Source organism: Crinia signifera, chromosome 7 (assembly GCF_055691185.1).
Source record: "Crinia signifera chromosome 7, ASM5569118v1, whole genome shotgun sequence".
Taxonomy (NCBI): domain Eukaryota; kingdom Metazoa; phylum Chordata; class Amphibia; order Anura; family Myobatrachidae; genus Crinia; species Crinia signifera.
This window is the reverse complement of record NC_139223.1, coordinates 41,975,675-41,991,470: the sequence shown is the minus strand read 5'-3', so window position 1 is coordinate 41,991,470 and position 15,796 is coordinate 41,975,675. Positions and strand designations below refer to the sequence as shown.

At 45.7% G+C, this 15,796-nt stretch overlaps 1 protein-coding gene across 2 annotated transcripts in view; it reads right to left on the bottom strand.

The window, feature by feature from the left end:
* Window positions 1–257: 257 nt before the first annotated feature.
* Window positions 258–15,796, bottom strand: part of CAPN15 (calpain 15) — a 49,354-nt gene continuing 33,815 nt past the window's right edge. For both annotated transcript variants that reach the window (XM_083152906.1, XM_083152905.1), the window contains exons 3-12: window positions 14,039–14,247; window positions 9,675–9,858; window positions 9,360–9,583; window positions 8,879–9,010; window positions 8,626–8,778; window positions 7,022–7,183; window positions 4,861–5,093; window positions 4,599–4,771; window positions 4,262–4,440; window positions 258–4,159 (exon numbers count right to left, since the gene is read on the bottom strand). In XM_083152906.1, the coding sequence (XP_083009032.1) occupies window positions 3,982–4,159; window positions 4,262–4,440; window positions 4,599–4,771; window positions 4,861–5,093; window positions 7,022–7,183; window positions 8,626–8,778; window positions 8,879–9,010; window positions 9,360–9,583; window positions 9,675–9,858; window positions 14,039–14,247 (1,827 nt within the window). In that variant the 3' untranslated portion in view covers window positions 258–3,981. The remainder of the gene's footprint in view (window positions 4,160–4,261; window positions 4,441–4,598; window positions 4,772–4,860; window positions 5,094–7,021; window positions 7,184–8,625; window positions 8,779–8,878; window positions 9,011–9,359; window positions 9,584–9,674; window positions 9,859–14,038; window positions 14,248–15,796) is intronic.

Below are 15,796 nucleotides of genomic sequence, written 5' to 3'. Positions count from 1 at the left end.
AGTACCATATTTCCTATATAAAGTAAACATGACAGGTCATTAGGATGAATAAAAATCGTTTGCTTGGCAATTATTTACAATAAAAAAAATAATAATAATTAACTTGGCACTCAAAGGGTTAAGTTATTTATGTGGCCGACAAGTCCAAGTTTAATGGATACAAGGCTTCGAGTAGTATTGAATAGTGTACAGTAATGTTCTATTGCATTAGAAAAAGCAAAATGATCACGTGCTGAGAGAAAAGCATGAAACGAGTCTTAAAAAACAAAATCTTTATTTGGTCCGAAAGAACCTGAGATGGGAGCGAGGGCCACCCAAAATGTATCTATCTATACAATCTGAGTATATAAGCTGATAAAATAGCATTTTGTCTTATTACAGCTGAACAATATATACAGGTTTCAAATATTTCCCAGTTGTGGCAGACGGGGGGACAGATAGGGACCAGGGACCCCATTATACTAGTTGGCGGGAGAGAAGGAAGCGTTTGGGGAACCAAAAAAGGTCTTCTACTGGATTTTACAGACATCTGACAGAACATGAATGCAGTGGAGGTCATTTACAAAGTGCGGAGCTGCTGATTCGCAGAGCATTGTCAGCATTGGTGCCGCAGCAAAGTGCGTCTGGATTGCGGATAGAGAGCATGGCATACACAGCGGACGTTTGGAGAAATGTTTAACAGCGGCGATTAGGTTCACAGAACACCCAGCGTGCTTTGTAAATGAGACCCTTTCGCAATAAAGACAATAACCACTTTGTGCTACTAGCGAGGACCCTGTAAGGTAAGGAGGGCGATAAGACAGCATTGCATCCGTCTGACCTTTTGGCAAACATCAAATTGTAATATTGGCATCACATTTCCAGAAACAAACTTCTACTTCTGCATTGTGACATTTCCATTAACGGTAATAAGGGGATGTTAAAAAAAAACAAAAACAAATATTAAAAAAGTCCCCAAATTCCACAGCAGCTTTGGTAAAAATGAGTATAATCAAATGGACCATATTTTAGCTACACCCCAAACGATAAAATAAATGTTTAGGTTTAATTCAAATATTGGGAGCGCTTTAAAGTGCATATGCTGTCAACACAGGGGAGATGTACTGTATCAAGCGTTGGGGAGAGATCAAGTACCAGCCAATCAGCGCCTACCCGTGGTTTTTACTGGTCAAGTCTGAAAAATGACAGACAGAAGCTAATTGGTTGGTACTTTATATCTCTCCAAAGCTTGATACACCTCCCCTACGGAGTAGGCAGCCATTTTATGGGTTGAACTAGTATGCATGAGACAGATTTAGTGCCTCTCAGCCATTGGATACTAGTGAGTGGGTAGATGACATTTTCAAGACCATAGAGGGACATTAATTTCATCCTCTAAAAAAGAAAATAAATTATTGTCTATTGCAACAAATCAAATTGTAACTAGCAATATATAGACTATACTACAGTAATGACAGCAAGGATCTGATTGGTTGCTATAGGCAACACTTCTAGTTTTCCTGTTTTTACCTCTGCAGTACACAAAATGGCTTCCTTCATTCTGTTTTGAGAGGTAAAAACAATGTATACAATGCTGTGAGCAAATAATTATTTGGTCCCAATACTGAATTATTAAGGTAAAAGCTATCAGGGAGGGTTTTTTTTAGACTGTATTGCCTTTAAGGATAAACATTGTTCTACCAGTACAATGTGGCAGAGACCTGACTGATCCTGAAGGTGAACCTACAAATAATTGTAAGCATATACCAAATACACCAGCAAATTGCAAAAATAAGGTTAAGGGGTATGTGGCAGACACCATTCTCCATAACTATTCAGTGCCCTTCACTATTATTTATTGCAGGCCTGGCCAACCTGTGGCTCTCCAGATGTTGTCATACTACAAATCCCATCATGCCTTGCACAGTTTTGCTATAAGGGAGTGTTAAAACGGTGGCAATGCATTCTGGGATTTGTAGAGCCACAGGTTGGCCTGTCCTGATTTATTGGTATACCACACACATTGACTGCTAAAAGGAGTTGCAGCTATATTCATGTGAATTATCACCGGGAAAAGTGTGCACAAAATGGCTGCCTCTAAGATGCGAGGATGACAAGTGCACGTTAATGGCGTTCTGTGCAGAACCAGGCAGCAAAGCATAGCGATGGGGCAGATGGTGGTGAATACCTCAGATTAGTCACAGCTGTGAATAAAGGGTCCTAATTATTATTTTAACCAGGACACTAATCAGAGATTTGCGGTCTGAGCTGGCTAAGCCAAAATTTCATGTAATCCAACCTCATACTAGTGGTTATCCTGATCACCTGTCCTGTCAGCAGTCAAAGACCCTGCTGAAATACATTGCCATACACAATTCCCCCTTCACCATCCATTTCAGACATCAGATAATATACATTAAATACAATTCTCTTTAGCATATTTCACATACATGAACATAACATGGTATAAACAAATAGCCCAGTGTATTTCATTTCAGGATGTAGGCAGGAAAGAATTAGTCTAAGGTAGGGTGTTAATGAGTGAGCAGCGCTTCTTTCCCTGAGACTAAAGCCCCCATCTTTGCCACACAAAGTTCGTAACGCCTTCCATTACTAAGCAAGCTGCTGATTGGCTCCCTAACAAATTAGACTATAATAGCACAGGCCAGGACAAACCATGCTGGAACTTGTAATTTCACAACATATGACTTACAGGTTGTCCAAGCCTGATGTAGCAACTGCATACAACCATGTACGCGCAACTAATTTTCACACAAATTTGCATTTATGGCGGGACGAGTTCATCAGCGCTGCGGGATGTTGAACGAAAGCAGACTTTTTTTTTTTAAGTGGCAATCATTTACAAGGCTTGATCGCCACTTTAAAAAAAAAGTCCGGCTTCCCGCACCCCAGCGAACTTTGACCCTATTAAACCCCACCTCTAGTGTTTCCAGCCATGCATGTCTCAGAACAATACATTCTGCCACAATGACCAGTCACACAGCTGCGAGGGGGCCGGTGCATAAGGGATTATACAAATCTATGCAAGACCTCATTTTCCGTGAGATCAGCTACTTATAAGTTAGTCTAAAACACTTTCTGAGGTGATAAAAACAATGTTCTTTGCTTTCATACTTACCCTGTTTGCAAATGTACAGGATTACTGTATAATTAAGTATCATGGCTGCATTTTCCTCCCTTGAGAATAAAAAAATATGAGATTTACATTTATTGCATGACGGTGGGTTTCACCCCCCCCGATATATATGGTATATAAGCTCCGTGTGATCATTAAGACTTCAGCAGGCAGTGGGATGTGCAGATTTGGAGTAGTAGCAGAATGCCCCGGCTGATGCTATAGTAGAAAATGAAGAAAGCAGTCTATTGACACAATTCCCTCTCACTTGTAAAGCTGGCGCCCATGCATATTATCGAATATTTCATGATCATAGAGTTTTCTCTATGGTCACTGATGAGAGAGAATTAGCAGCCATAAGTATGTAGCGTTCGATATACAATGAATTTTTAAAATATGTATCTTATTAAGGATTAACTTGATGAATTACCGTGTGGCCACCAGCTACTCACAGTGGAGGCGGACATATTGTGGGCTGGGCCAATATTAATGAGAATGCTGCCTATTGGCTCATTAGGGACTCGTGAGGTCGCGCGTTCCAGGTCACACTGCCTCCACAGTGAAGGTGGTGGGCGCAAAAGTGATAAAAATAAAAAATAATTTAAAAAAGCAAAAACAAACACAAATTAAACTTGAGGAATTAAAATGTACTCTTTTTTGCCTACGATGCGGCCCTTTAAAATATATGGGGGTAACGGGCAGGATTCCAGGATGGGGTAGGGTCCCTGTATACACAGGATAAAAGTCCTGAGTAGATTTCAAGTGTAGTTTTCCGGGAATTGTTTAGTCTGTAAAGTGCTCCCACTGTACCTGGGTAGTCAAAGCCCCCTCCCCCCCCCAAAGGGACGTCTTGCTGTGAGTGTTTGTCAGAGTGGTCGGGGGCCATGTAGACCAGAGACCTCAGGGGACAGAGGGGGGCTGTGGGTGCCTTTGCTACACATCCAATCATTCAGAGAAGCCTGGTTAGCTTTCCGATGTGCCAGACGGTGAGTAATGGAGAAGCCAGCGTTGCCCTCCAGCTGGGACAAGATGACCAGCACCTGCCTGAGAACGGAGAAGAACAAGCTGTAAGTATATGTACATGCGATGCAAGGACAGCAGAGGAGAGGGACTGCAGAGAGCACAGGAAAGGCTGAAGACAGTCACCTGTGGAGAGGGGGGACACTGTCGCTGGTTTTGAGGCTCCCTCTGGTGGATACAACATTGAAGCTGTCTGTGCAGTCACACTGTATGTGCAGAAAGGACTTGGGATGACGATTTTCCACGACCACAATAAGCCCGGCCCATCCGTGTGTCAGATAATAGCAGGTCATCCCCTCACGGCCCTGTGGAAGGAGTTCAATGAGTAATCTAGCTCTATATGCAAGAACTGGATGCTGAGGACACTTTATTGTGGACAACTGTTTAGCAGAGTACAATGACATCTGTTATATAGGACTAACAATGACTTATCGGTCTCTATGGAAAGGCAGCGTGCTCTCACCTCGTGTCGTTCCCCCTTGTCTTCAGTCAGCAGAATAATGGCATCTGCAAGTGTTGTTGGTTGGGCCTCCACTTGCTCAACCATGACAAGCCGGGAACTATAAATAGCTAAAATATACCCCATGGGATCTGCTACTGAGCGGCGGTTATTACTGCTACCTGTGGGACTGGAAGCTAGAAGACAAGAAACGTTCTGGTCAGTTCCCATACTCCGGATTCATCCTTGCAGAAAAGCAATCGCATCAGTCTTGTGCTTACTGTACCTTGAACTGTGGATGAGGCGGCCAGATTCACGGTATGCCAGTGGTTAAATGCGCAACATACCACCGCGTACTCTCCGGGCTCCAGCATCACATCGCAGCCCACAAACTTCTTCACTGCCCTTTTGCTGTGTGCCATGAGCCTGCCCAGCATCACCTTCCCAGCACCCCCATGGGACGCCCGGAACACCATGATGCAGAGGTCCAGGAGGTGACCGTCCACTGTGTCCGATCGTCTGCAGGAGAAGAGGACAGTTACAGTGTGCATACCGCAAGGAGATTTCTCAAGGCCCGCCTCCTTATTATGATGTGGCGCACTAAGCAGTACAGGAGGGCAAACTGAATGTAACATAGCTTAAATAGCTCAACCTCAATAAGCAATGAGAGAGGAGCTGAGATTGCCCTGCTTGATGTACGTGATTAGGATGCAACCGAAGACTGTGTAGATAAATTTGATTATGTGACACTTGTATACCTGTGTGCGACTGAGTCTCTGACTTTGTATGCGGCGTGCTACAATGTAGCAATCAGCTTTTTCCCAATTCAAGCTCTTCTCTGTGTACAGACTCAGCTGCACACAATATACAAGTGTCCTATCAAATTAACCTCCTCATGCGCCCTAGTCACATTGCGACTGAGACGCATTTTTGGCACAAAGGTGCCAAATAATAGCACAGAGTTACATGGGACCTGGTGGCTTACTCATGCCAGGCATCTCACGCTACTTGGAACGTTACACACACAGAGGAATTTTGGACACTGCTATGAAGTTTTAGTGTCCACCCAAACACAAAGGAGTAAGATGATAGTGACTGTTCTACATGAAGATGTTATGAAGGGGATTTGTGGGCTCATCTGCTGATCCAAGCTATGGTACCTATATACTTGAAAAAGATCCCAGAGTGGATCGAAACGCGTTGTGTGTACTGAGAGGAAGGTGATCCCTGGATGACTGCTGGATCTTGGAACTCTGAATGACCTACTCCCTGGCTGGATCGTCCGGAAGACCTCCCAGGTTGTAGACTCCAAGTTTTCACCACTGTTCTATTATATACGGCAGTCACAGTGATTACTCTGTTTGATTTTATTCTATATTGTCACTTCTGGATGTGGAAGTTATTAAAGCACTTTTCCGATCTATCAACTGAGTGGCCTAAAAGATACCTTGATGCGAGTACTACAACATTTGCACCAGTGAGTTGGGGTACGCACCCCCTTGACAGAATTCTTTATTTCGTTTGGTTAAAAGATACCTTTATGTGAGGATACCATTCTTCTTAATTGTGAGTTGGGTACGCACCAAAGATTTAAAGATACCTTGATGTGTGGAACCAGCCACATTTTTATGTGAGTCTTGGTACCCACCATTCTTACAGATTATATCTGTCTGTCCCCTTCTTTGTCGGGTGGAAGAAAGAATACTTCACAGCCTCCATCCATCCGCACGGGTGTAGAATTAATTATATAGTGTGGAATATTGATGTCTGTACTCTCCATTTTTTACATGTACTATAAAAATCTATGAGAGTTGAATCACAAGGACGATCAATCCCACACACCTGTCTGTAAAGAAGTATCCACGCCAAATAAAGGGAAGTACCATCTTTCATGTTTAAGCGCTAGAGGGTTTCCACTTATAAAATTGTACTGTGTACCTATATGAACTTGCCTGCAGAGACACATTATCAGTATGGCTAACCTTGACTCGCCAGCTGTTGTTGAACTACACATCCCAGCATGCCCTGCATCAGTTTTAGCATGGCCAAATAGCAGGGCATGCTGGGATGTGTAGTTCACAGCTGGAGTGTCAAGGTTAGCCATCACTGGTGTATAGCTATCCTAAATGAGTGTGTAGTGCAGAGTATTTAAGACAAATGGTACAGTTAGTGGTGGTGGTGGTAGTGGTAGTAGTAGTACTAGTAAGGGAGGATTAAAAGCATACGTCGTTGGCATGAAGAGCATGGTCGGGAAGGCGCAGAGGCTAAGGAGACCTGTAAGAGTTACAGTAAGGTAGTGGCCATTCCTGGCAAGAAGGAGTTTTGTATTCTAGAAGTAACAGGCCCCCCCAGTCCAGCAGCCTCCAGCGGGTAACATTACTAGCGTTAGTAAAACGAGTTGGTAAGAATATCAGGGGGGCAGCCATTTTCTTGCCTATGGTCCTTACCTGCTGCCTTCCTGGAAGAGGGAAAACTCCACAGATGTGCGTTCCACCACCGTGAGAGATGTAACGGTCACCGGGACCGAGGCCTTGTTCGGGAAGGTGCCCTGGACACGGACTTCATGCCAGTCCGTGTGGATTTTGCAGATATCCACAGAGTCAAAATACCTGTGGGAGACAATGTAGCGGGATAAGGGGCAGAGCAGGGACGGATAGTGCCGATATGTAGACAATTAGCAGCAATAGTACAAAACAGAAACAAAGGTCATTTGGAGAGATGTTCCTAAAGGTCTTTTACATTAAGTGATAATAAAATAAATATGTGCACAAAAGGTGAACAGGTTCTTGGTACTCTGTCTGCTGGTGCTCAGAGGGTCTGGCAGCTCACTCCCACCAGTCATCTCATTTCACATAGCGACTTGTATGAGGACACATCTGCATGTGCAACCTAGTTACAAGAGTATGAAGCACATACAACTGGCTTCTGATTTGGCAGTGACTTGCTCATCCAGTCAGCAGCTGGCAGCTAATAATACCCCTATCACACCAGAAAATGCAGGGACCCACCCGGGAATATGGCCCAGGGATCATGCCGGGCCATTCCTGCATTGGCCCCTTTCACACAAGAAAAGTCCCTGCATTTTCTGGTGTGTGAAGGGGCTGTCAGGGAGGAGGCGGGCAGGTGGCTTGATGCCGGCGGGATGGCAGCGAGTACTCACCCCGGTTGCTGGTCCTCGGTGCAGGCCTGGGATCCACACAGCCGGCAGGCGCAGATGACAAGTCAGGCGGCGGGCGCAGATGACAAGTCAGGCGGCGGGCGCAGATGACAAGTCAGGCGGCGGGCGCAGATGACAAGTCAGGCGGCGGATGCAGATGACGCAGCTCTCCGGCGGCAGTGAGGGCGCCCCGGAGAGCTGCGTCATCATCATCCGCCGCCGCTGTCCTTACACACCAGCGCTTGTCGCGGGTTGTTCCCGGGCCCAACCCGGGAAATTTGGCTGGTGTGAATGGGGTATATTTCAAGTCACTAGAGCACGCAGATCCTTACGGATACAGAGAAAGACGATCAGCAGGGTTTGTGAAGAGCGTACACTATGAGGGTCCGGACAATGTTTAGAATGGATAAAGAGTTTACCGTAATTTAGAAAAAATACTGGTTTAAGGTTCTATACCCCATGTAATCCTGCAGGAGAATATATATATATATATAGCTTGCTGGGAGAGAAGCACTCTATGCTTACTCCTATACCGCATACACTGCAGGCACTAGGGCCCAGAGTCTTCAGGGAAGTGCAACTGCAGCAATCTATACTGTGCAACAGTGTCGCAGTACTGCACACAAAAGCAGTACTACAATCCTGAGGTGAGAAACCAAATCTCTCACCCTATTAAATTTCACCCCGCATCTCTGTCATCAGATAGGTGGTGTGGCAGGTAAGTCCAGCTGCCCCCCACCCCTAACTGTTGTGGTGCCCCTGTATATCACATAGAACATAGCCATTATGTTAGTTACTCTGTAGAATAATACAACATAATAAGGTTGGCCTTACATTACAAACCATTTTATTACAACTTATATTTCCATCCCTGACAATTAGCGGGCAACTCACCGGATAAAGTCACTGTACTCCATCCAGAAGACACCCTCACTGCTGCCATGAGGCATCAATTCATGTTTCAGCGAGGAAGGCCACAAAGCCCACTCGTCCGACCAGCTACCATTCCAAGAGAAGCGGCCCCAAGGGTTCCGAAGTCGGAGAAGACTGAAGGAAGTACGGAAGGGTGATCAGACATGGCACAAGTGGTATAGATCAGGTCTTCTACTCGCAACGATCATGCCCAATGCCTACATCTTATACTCACCGGGAACCGTGGACATGGACATCTCTCACGTCCAGTATAGAGTACGCGTGTCGAGGTCTAAGCCCAACGCTTTCATAAGCTGCATCGTCCACCTTCATGTTTCCTCCTCCGCAGGAAGCTCCCATTAGGAACCTGGATTAATAGGAGACAAAGACAATAGAACCCACATATCAGTTTGTTGATAAAGCCTTAAGGATCCTCAAGATTGGAAGAAGAAAAAAAAAAGAATCCGAAATATATATTAAACATACATAAGTGCATCTCAAGCACCCCTCCAGAATAGCCTTCTGAAACCTACAAAGGCGAAGATAAAAGGTTCTCGTGAACAGAAGCTGGAGGTTTAATTAACATACTCAAGGGGTGATGAAGTCTTTCACGGTGTACAGGGCTGAAACGAGCCGTACGGTGGCTGTGTGATCACAGAGGACACAGCACAACCAGATTATCAAGGAAAGGTATTAACCCTTGACTTTGCTCTTACCCTGCCTCCTTGGAGCTCAGCATTTTGGCCCAGATAAGGTCCGTGTCTACCGTTTCCTCTCGGGGGTTGGTCGAGCTGACCTGAAGCATCAGACTTTCGCAGGGAGCTCCAGTCAAAGTGGCTAAGCCCTCAATGGCACGGCCAGCCTGAAGGGCAAAGTACGAGCCGTGAAGCTTGGCTAGGGCCTTTTCGATCAGAGCCACCCAGAGCTGCTTTCTTTGGGCCTGCATGGAAGACAAATACCAGTCTGCTCCAATCCAAACTGTATGTATTACACAAAAGCCTGTGTTACAGCAGGGTTACTGCAATGTGTACCTGGGAAAAGAGCAAATATCCTGATTCATCACACGGCAACATGTCGTCCACCAGGACTGTGCTCCACGTCCCGTCTTTGCATAGTCGCACCTGGTAGGCGCCTTCTGGGCAAATTGTCCTGGTGATCATGACCCGCTCCACCAGCTCTGGTCTCTCTGCCAACACAGCCAAAGCACTCAGGAACCTAAACAAACGAGAAGACGTCATAAGATATCACTGTTATCATATTCCTGACTGGCTCAATCTTCCCATTTGGTAGCCTGAAAAAATGTACTTACAGTACTACTGAAAAAACAGGGCTAATTGCAAAGTCCTTAGGGATTCAAAATACGCTTAAACCTCAAACCGCAGGGGCTAAATGGATAGTCTCTGGGGATATTATTAACCATGATAAATTACTGCAGGCAATTGAATACTCCGGTATCGTTGTGCCTGTGGTGTCACTCTCTGCTCTGGTGCTGCTAGCACAGTCTAGTTTATATCTCAGTACTGACAGCCCAAACTGTGCTAAAAGCTCCAAAGCAGAGTGCGACACCCCAGGCAGGAAAGTAGAACTGTACGGGTTTAGAAAGGTGCACGGTGTTAGAATGAACACTACTATTCACAATGTGATGAACCAGGAGACTACACTGTTTAATAGATTTATAGATCTGCATGCATCTGAGTCTGTGTAAGAAGCGCTACAATGTAGCGCCGCTGTTTTTCCCCATGCCATGTTCCGCTGTGCTCAGTACAGTGGTCATTCTAGCACTCGCCATCTTTGAAAACCCATGCAGTTCCTCTTCCCTGCCTGGGGTGTCGCGGTCTGCTGTGGTGTTTCTAGCACAGGCCTGGTTTGCATATCAGTGCGGATATACAGACCACACTGTGCTAGAAGCACTACAGCAGACACCCCAGGCAGGGAAGAGGAACTGCATGGGTTTTCAAAGATGGCGGGTGCTAGAATGAACACTATCAGTATACAGACTCAAGTCGCACACAGATACACGGAGTTGCATACCAACTGCATCAGTTCAGGAGGAGACACGGATTAAATATCGCACTGAGCAGATTTCTTACTTGAACTGGAACCAAGCGCCATTTTCAAGCAGAGAACAAACAGCTATTGCTAGCAGAGTTACAGTGGACATGGCGGCCCACTTCTGCCATCTGCAGGAGTGGGCCACATGGTAGGAGGTGTATGAGGTAACATCTGTAGCAAAACACAGCAGTGCTGCGCAGGTGAAGTTCCAAGCTAGACTGGAGGTAGGCATCCAGTGGCTCTCCAGCTCTGGCGGAACTACAAGTTGCAGCTGTTGTATATCGAGATGAACCTCAGTATACAACAGCTGCAAAGCCACTGGCTGCCTACCGCTGGGCTCAGTAGGGGATTTCCCATAACTACAGTCATGTTGCAACAAGTAGCAATCTCATACACCCGCGGCTGGTTACAATGCGTCTGTATCTTACTTTTATACGTTTTCGCTGTGGCATAGATATAACCAGTGGTAAAATCTGGACATTAACTTCCATTATCTCAGAGGGAAAGATTTACTAATCTATTAAATTAGAATTCCAATTGATCTAAATCAAAGTTGTGTGTTCTGGAAAAAAAATGCAATTTACTAATACACTTTTTGAATGTGGATTTTTAAATGTTAGCTGGTTATCATTGATGCAGATAGGATAAGAAAAGTATTAAAATTGATCTTTAGTAAATTGTGCATTGATTGGAAAGAAATGAATGAAATCCTCCACAAAACAGCCAGTTATTGGGATTTCAGCAGGTGGACACACATACCTTGCAGCAAGCTATGGACCACCAGCAGCATGTATTACTACCAGTGGTGGATTTTACCTATGGGTGCAGTACCGCAGCCTCCCCAGTAATATCCAACACCCATAGGGACTGCCTAGCAGTGGTTACTCATAGGAAGCACTCCCGGCTGATCACAGCCACATTCCTGCCAGTCCAGACTGCAATTAGCAGAGAGTGCTCTGAAGCCACTCCCCTGCAGAAAACTCCTATGGCATCTGGAGGCTGCAGACAATGCAGTCACTAGGGACCTGGGCTGCTTGGTAATTTGGTTAGCAATTCATATTATTTCACTAACTTTTGTTACTCAAGATACATGTTTCATCATTGTACATGGCTGGTCTTGGCTGCTGCCTGTCCTCTTTCCACAACCCAAAATCAGGTAGCCTCCAAGTGGATGGAAATTATCACAGCTGGTGCTTTTTCTACAGTAACAGCAACCATGCCTAAGAGGTTCATGCCGCAAAAACAGAATGTACAGTATAATAAGTATGCCGGCTCCTACCACAGGTACCACTAAGACATAAAAGCTATTAGTATCCAATTAATCCACAAAGGTTTGGGTTAGGGTGTCAGCGCAGCACAGGAGGATGCCTAGTACGCTGGCTGGTTTGAAGTTAAAGAGCTTTTCCACAGAGGTTGCACACTGCCTACGCCGGCTCTGCAGGAGGTGGAAATCTTGCTCCTGGCAGTGGAAAAGGTTCTTTAAAGAACAGAGCAGGAGCAGAGATCCCCAGTCAGAGAGGTTGCTGAAGAATTCTGTGTGTTCCACAGCCCCTGTATACACTGCAGGGTGTGCAGGCTCGCTGGATATACAGACAGATGAGCTTTCAGATGAAAAGTTACAGCAACATAATGGACTGAAACACCACTCCATTCCTTGGAGTTAAGGCCCCCATACACCGCTGCGACTTCTACCCTTGGAGAAATCACACGCAGCGCTCCCTTGAGCAAGATTGCATGCTAAAAAATCCCCACCGAGTCTGCATGGAGCCGGAAGCAATCCTGCAGGGGTGACTCGCACCGGATCGATCATTGCAGCGGAGCTGCTGTTATTCACCTGCAATATGGGCTCTTTTCCAGAGATTCATCACCACAATCGCAGGGAAAGAGCCTCAATTGCAGCTGAATCGCCCAGTGTATGGGGGCCTTTACTACAAGTGTTTGCCCTTTGATAACAAAAAACTATGCAAACACCAACAGGAACCAGGAAATCCTACATAAGTCACCAGTAATTCTGCATATTCACATTGTGCCCACAGGGGGGCGTTGCAGGATGCACAGTTACAAGCAAGAACTCCCAGAGTTCAGTCTGCAGTCGCCAACCTCTAACAGAGAATAGCTGCACAGCGCACCTGCTTCCCCGCTTCGTTTCTTCTAGGCATAGAACTACAAATCTCAGCAAGGTCTCATTACAAGCAGCTGGGTGTGCAGTCTATAGACTGTTTTCCTAATTATTTATATCAGAGATGGCTAACCTTTGACACGCCAGCTGTTGTTGAACTACACATCCCAGCATGCCCTGCTACAGTTTTACTATTTGGCCATGCTAAAACTGTTGCAGGGCATGCTGGGATGTGTAGTTCAACAGCTGGAGTGTCAAGGTTAGCCATCACTGATTTACAACATCAATTCTTACCCAGACTTTAGTAGTGCTAGAGCCAATTAGGGGTAATTTATTGAAGTGAATTGCTATTTCCCAGTATTATGTAACATAACATTTTTCTCACCCAATACGATAACCAAATAAGCATAATTTAGCATATTCAATCAAGTGTTGTTTTTCCAGGACGACTAATGGTCCCCATACATTGAACGGTCCGTTTCCCTGATCTGCCCAATCAGGGATCGGCAGGATATGGGAATGGCTGACAATGTCAATAGGTCCACACCAAAAGGTCGGCCCAACAGCTGTTGTTAAACTACACGTCCCAGCATGCCCTGCAACAGTTTAAGCATGGCCAAATATCAAAACTGTAGCAGGACATGCTGGGATATGTAGTTTAACAACAGCTGGAGGGCCGAAGGTTCCCCATCCCTGATGTAGACCAAGACATGGTCTGTGCGCTGATCCGCACCAGATTACCAGGTTGCGACTATCGGCGATCAGTCAGGGAAATGAAGCATGTTTAAATGTCAAATTTGCTCTTCCTGACCATTTGCGGACAGAATCGGGGAATCGGGAGCTTGAAACATGTTCATTTCCGATTCCCCAGCTCGGACGTTGGGGGATCGGGAAATTGCCCCAGTACATCTGTGAAGTATGGGACTATTTGTTTTGCTATTTCTTTAATACATAGGCCCATGTACATGTCTACATTATGTGCATGATATGTGAAGGACCAATAACACGTGAGAGACTGCTACCAGAACAATAACTGTAGGCCTAGTGCCCATAACTCTTTCAGTTTGGGCATTACCACCCTACCCTAGCAGCAGACATCTCCATAGTGTACACTTGTCAGAGACGAGCTGAAGTGAGGAGCCATGGTCCAGTTATCTCATCTCCGACAATCGAAATACAAAGACATTGGAATCTGTAGAGGATATACAGGTCACACGTGCTCACCAGCAGTTTCCCAGCAGCCCTTGCAGTATGTCGGATGGTCTCGGAGTTCGAAAGACGGACCACTTCACCGCGCGGTCCTTGAAGATGCTACAGTTGATCTCCTGTGGCCGCAGCCACTGCTTCACCCGCTGCTGGACGCTATCAGACTCCGGAAAGCCGACAGAGCGGGGACCAGGAGGGAAGCTGTCATCCACAAAATTGACCCTGTTCTGGGATGGGAACAGCCAAGAGGACAACTGTCAGGAGGGGGCAGTAGTATATAGGCAGTGTGACAAGGGGACAGAGGAGGGAAAGAATGACAGAGTAGATTAGTACAGAATGAGAGGAGCTTCTGATGAGAGTCACACGGCTTTGTGCAATGAGTGAGAAGTAAAGCAGGAGAGGAGCACAAGGGATTAGAGCCGTCAGGAAGGACCAGCAAATAATACCAGGAAACAGAGAGAAGGGAGGTGATATAGGAATTCAGAATGAGGCACTTGTACCTATTATAGGAGAGATACTGAAGGAACAGATAAACATAAACACAAGACGCACAATAATATTTCTACATGATAAAAACAATTTTGGGTCAATCACAATACAAAATGGAATTACACTATAACTCTTGGCTTTGGTGAAGTCATCATGTGACGTACTGCGATCAATCAGATGCTGTCAATTGTCTCGGTCATAAAATGAAAGCCAGTGTCTCATTGGCTGCTGCTTTCTACCGTTACCTGCTCAGCAGCTGCCAGGGCTGCGCCCTGTACAGAAGGTTCTTCATGCAATGTAATATCATTAAGAATTACTCATTGGATCTTGTACACAAAGCGTAAACTGGATAAGATGCAGAGCAAAATACTGTAAGGCGGAGAGAATTAGCACAGGGGCACCTAGCTGTGCCACCAAAGTGCATGGGTTTACAGAGTAACAACAGTCAGCAGCAGCTAAATGGGAAGGCTTGGATGAGATGAGGGTTTTCCAACAAAATACACAAATGGTGCAATGAGGCTTGATTAAAGAAATGAGAGAAGAAGGGGCGAAGGTGGCACATTTTCAGTAGGGGCACAACACCTGTATTTGGCACCACCCTGGCAGAGCCTCATCTTGTACGGTCAGTGTGACACATTTTGCAGACTGGTGATTGGATGTTCGGGGGAGGGAGCTTTGTTTTGTTTGCACAGCCCTGTCCCCAATAGATGTGGGACACCTCCGCCGTACCTTGGCCTTGTAGTCTTGAGATGCGGCATGGCCAGCTAGAGATAATTCTCTTAGGGCAGGATGTCACCCGATACAAAAAGCATGAATGAACTTTATATATAAATACAGCTACAATACGGTCACCTGCCACTAGTCCTGCACAATGGATGTCCGTCACCCCTAAGCCTCCTAAGATTCCTCACACTGCCAGCACACTAACTGGAAACCACGGTGTTATTGTGTACACAATAGTGTCATGTAATGTGGTGCTGAAACAAACTGTCAGGTGTCCGTTTCAGCTTCGGTGTCAGGTTCATCTTCTAGCGGCTCCTCATTGAATATCAAGGTGCAGGTAAAGTGGTTTTATTGAGCGTGGCCGCGTTCTAGGCTGTTACAGAGATCGCTGCCTACAAGCGTATAACAGCAAACACTGCTGGGGCTCATTGGCATCTCACAGACTCCAGAGGCTGTTGGGTTCTCAGAAAGGGACTTTTTTGAATGAAAACATATTATAACAGCTCGTGGCTGCCCAGGCTATTAGTGGCGGGTTCAGCTGTCCTGGGGTATGTAGCATTCCCA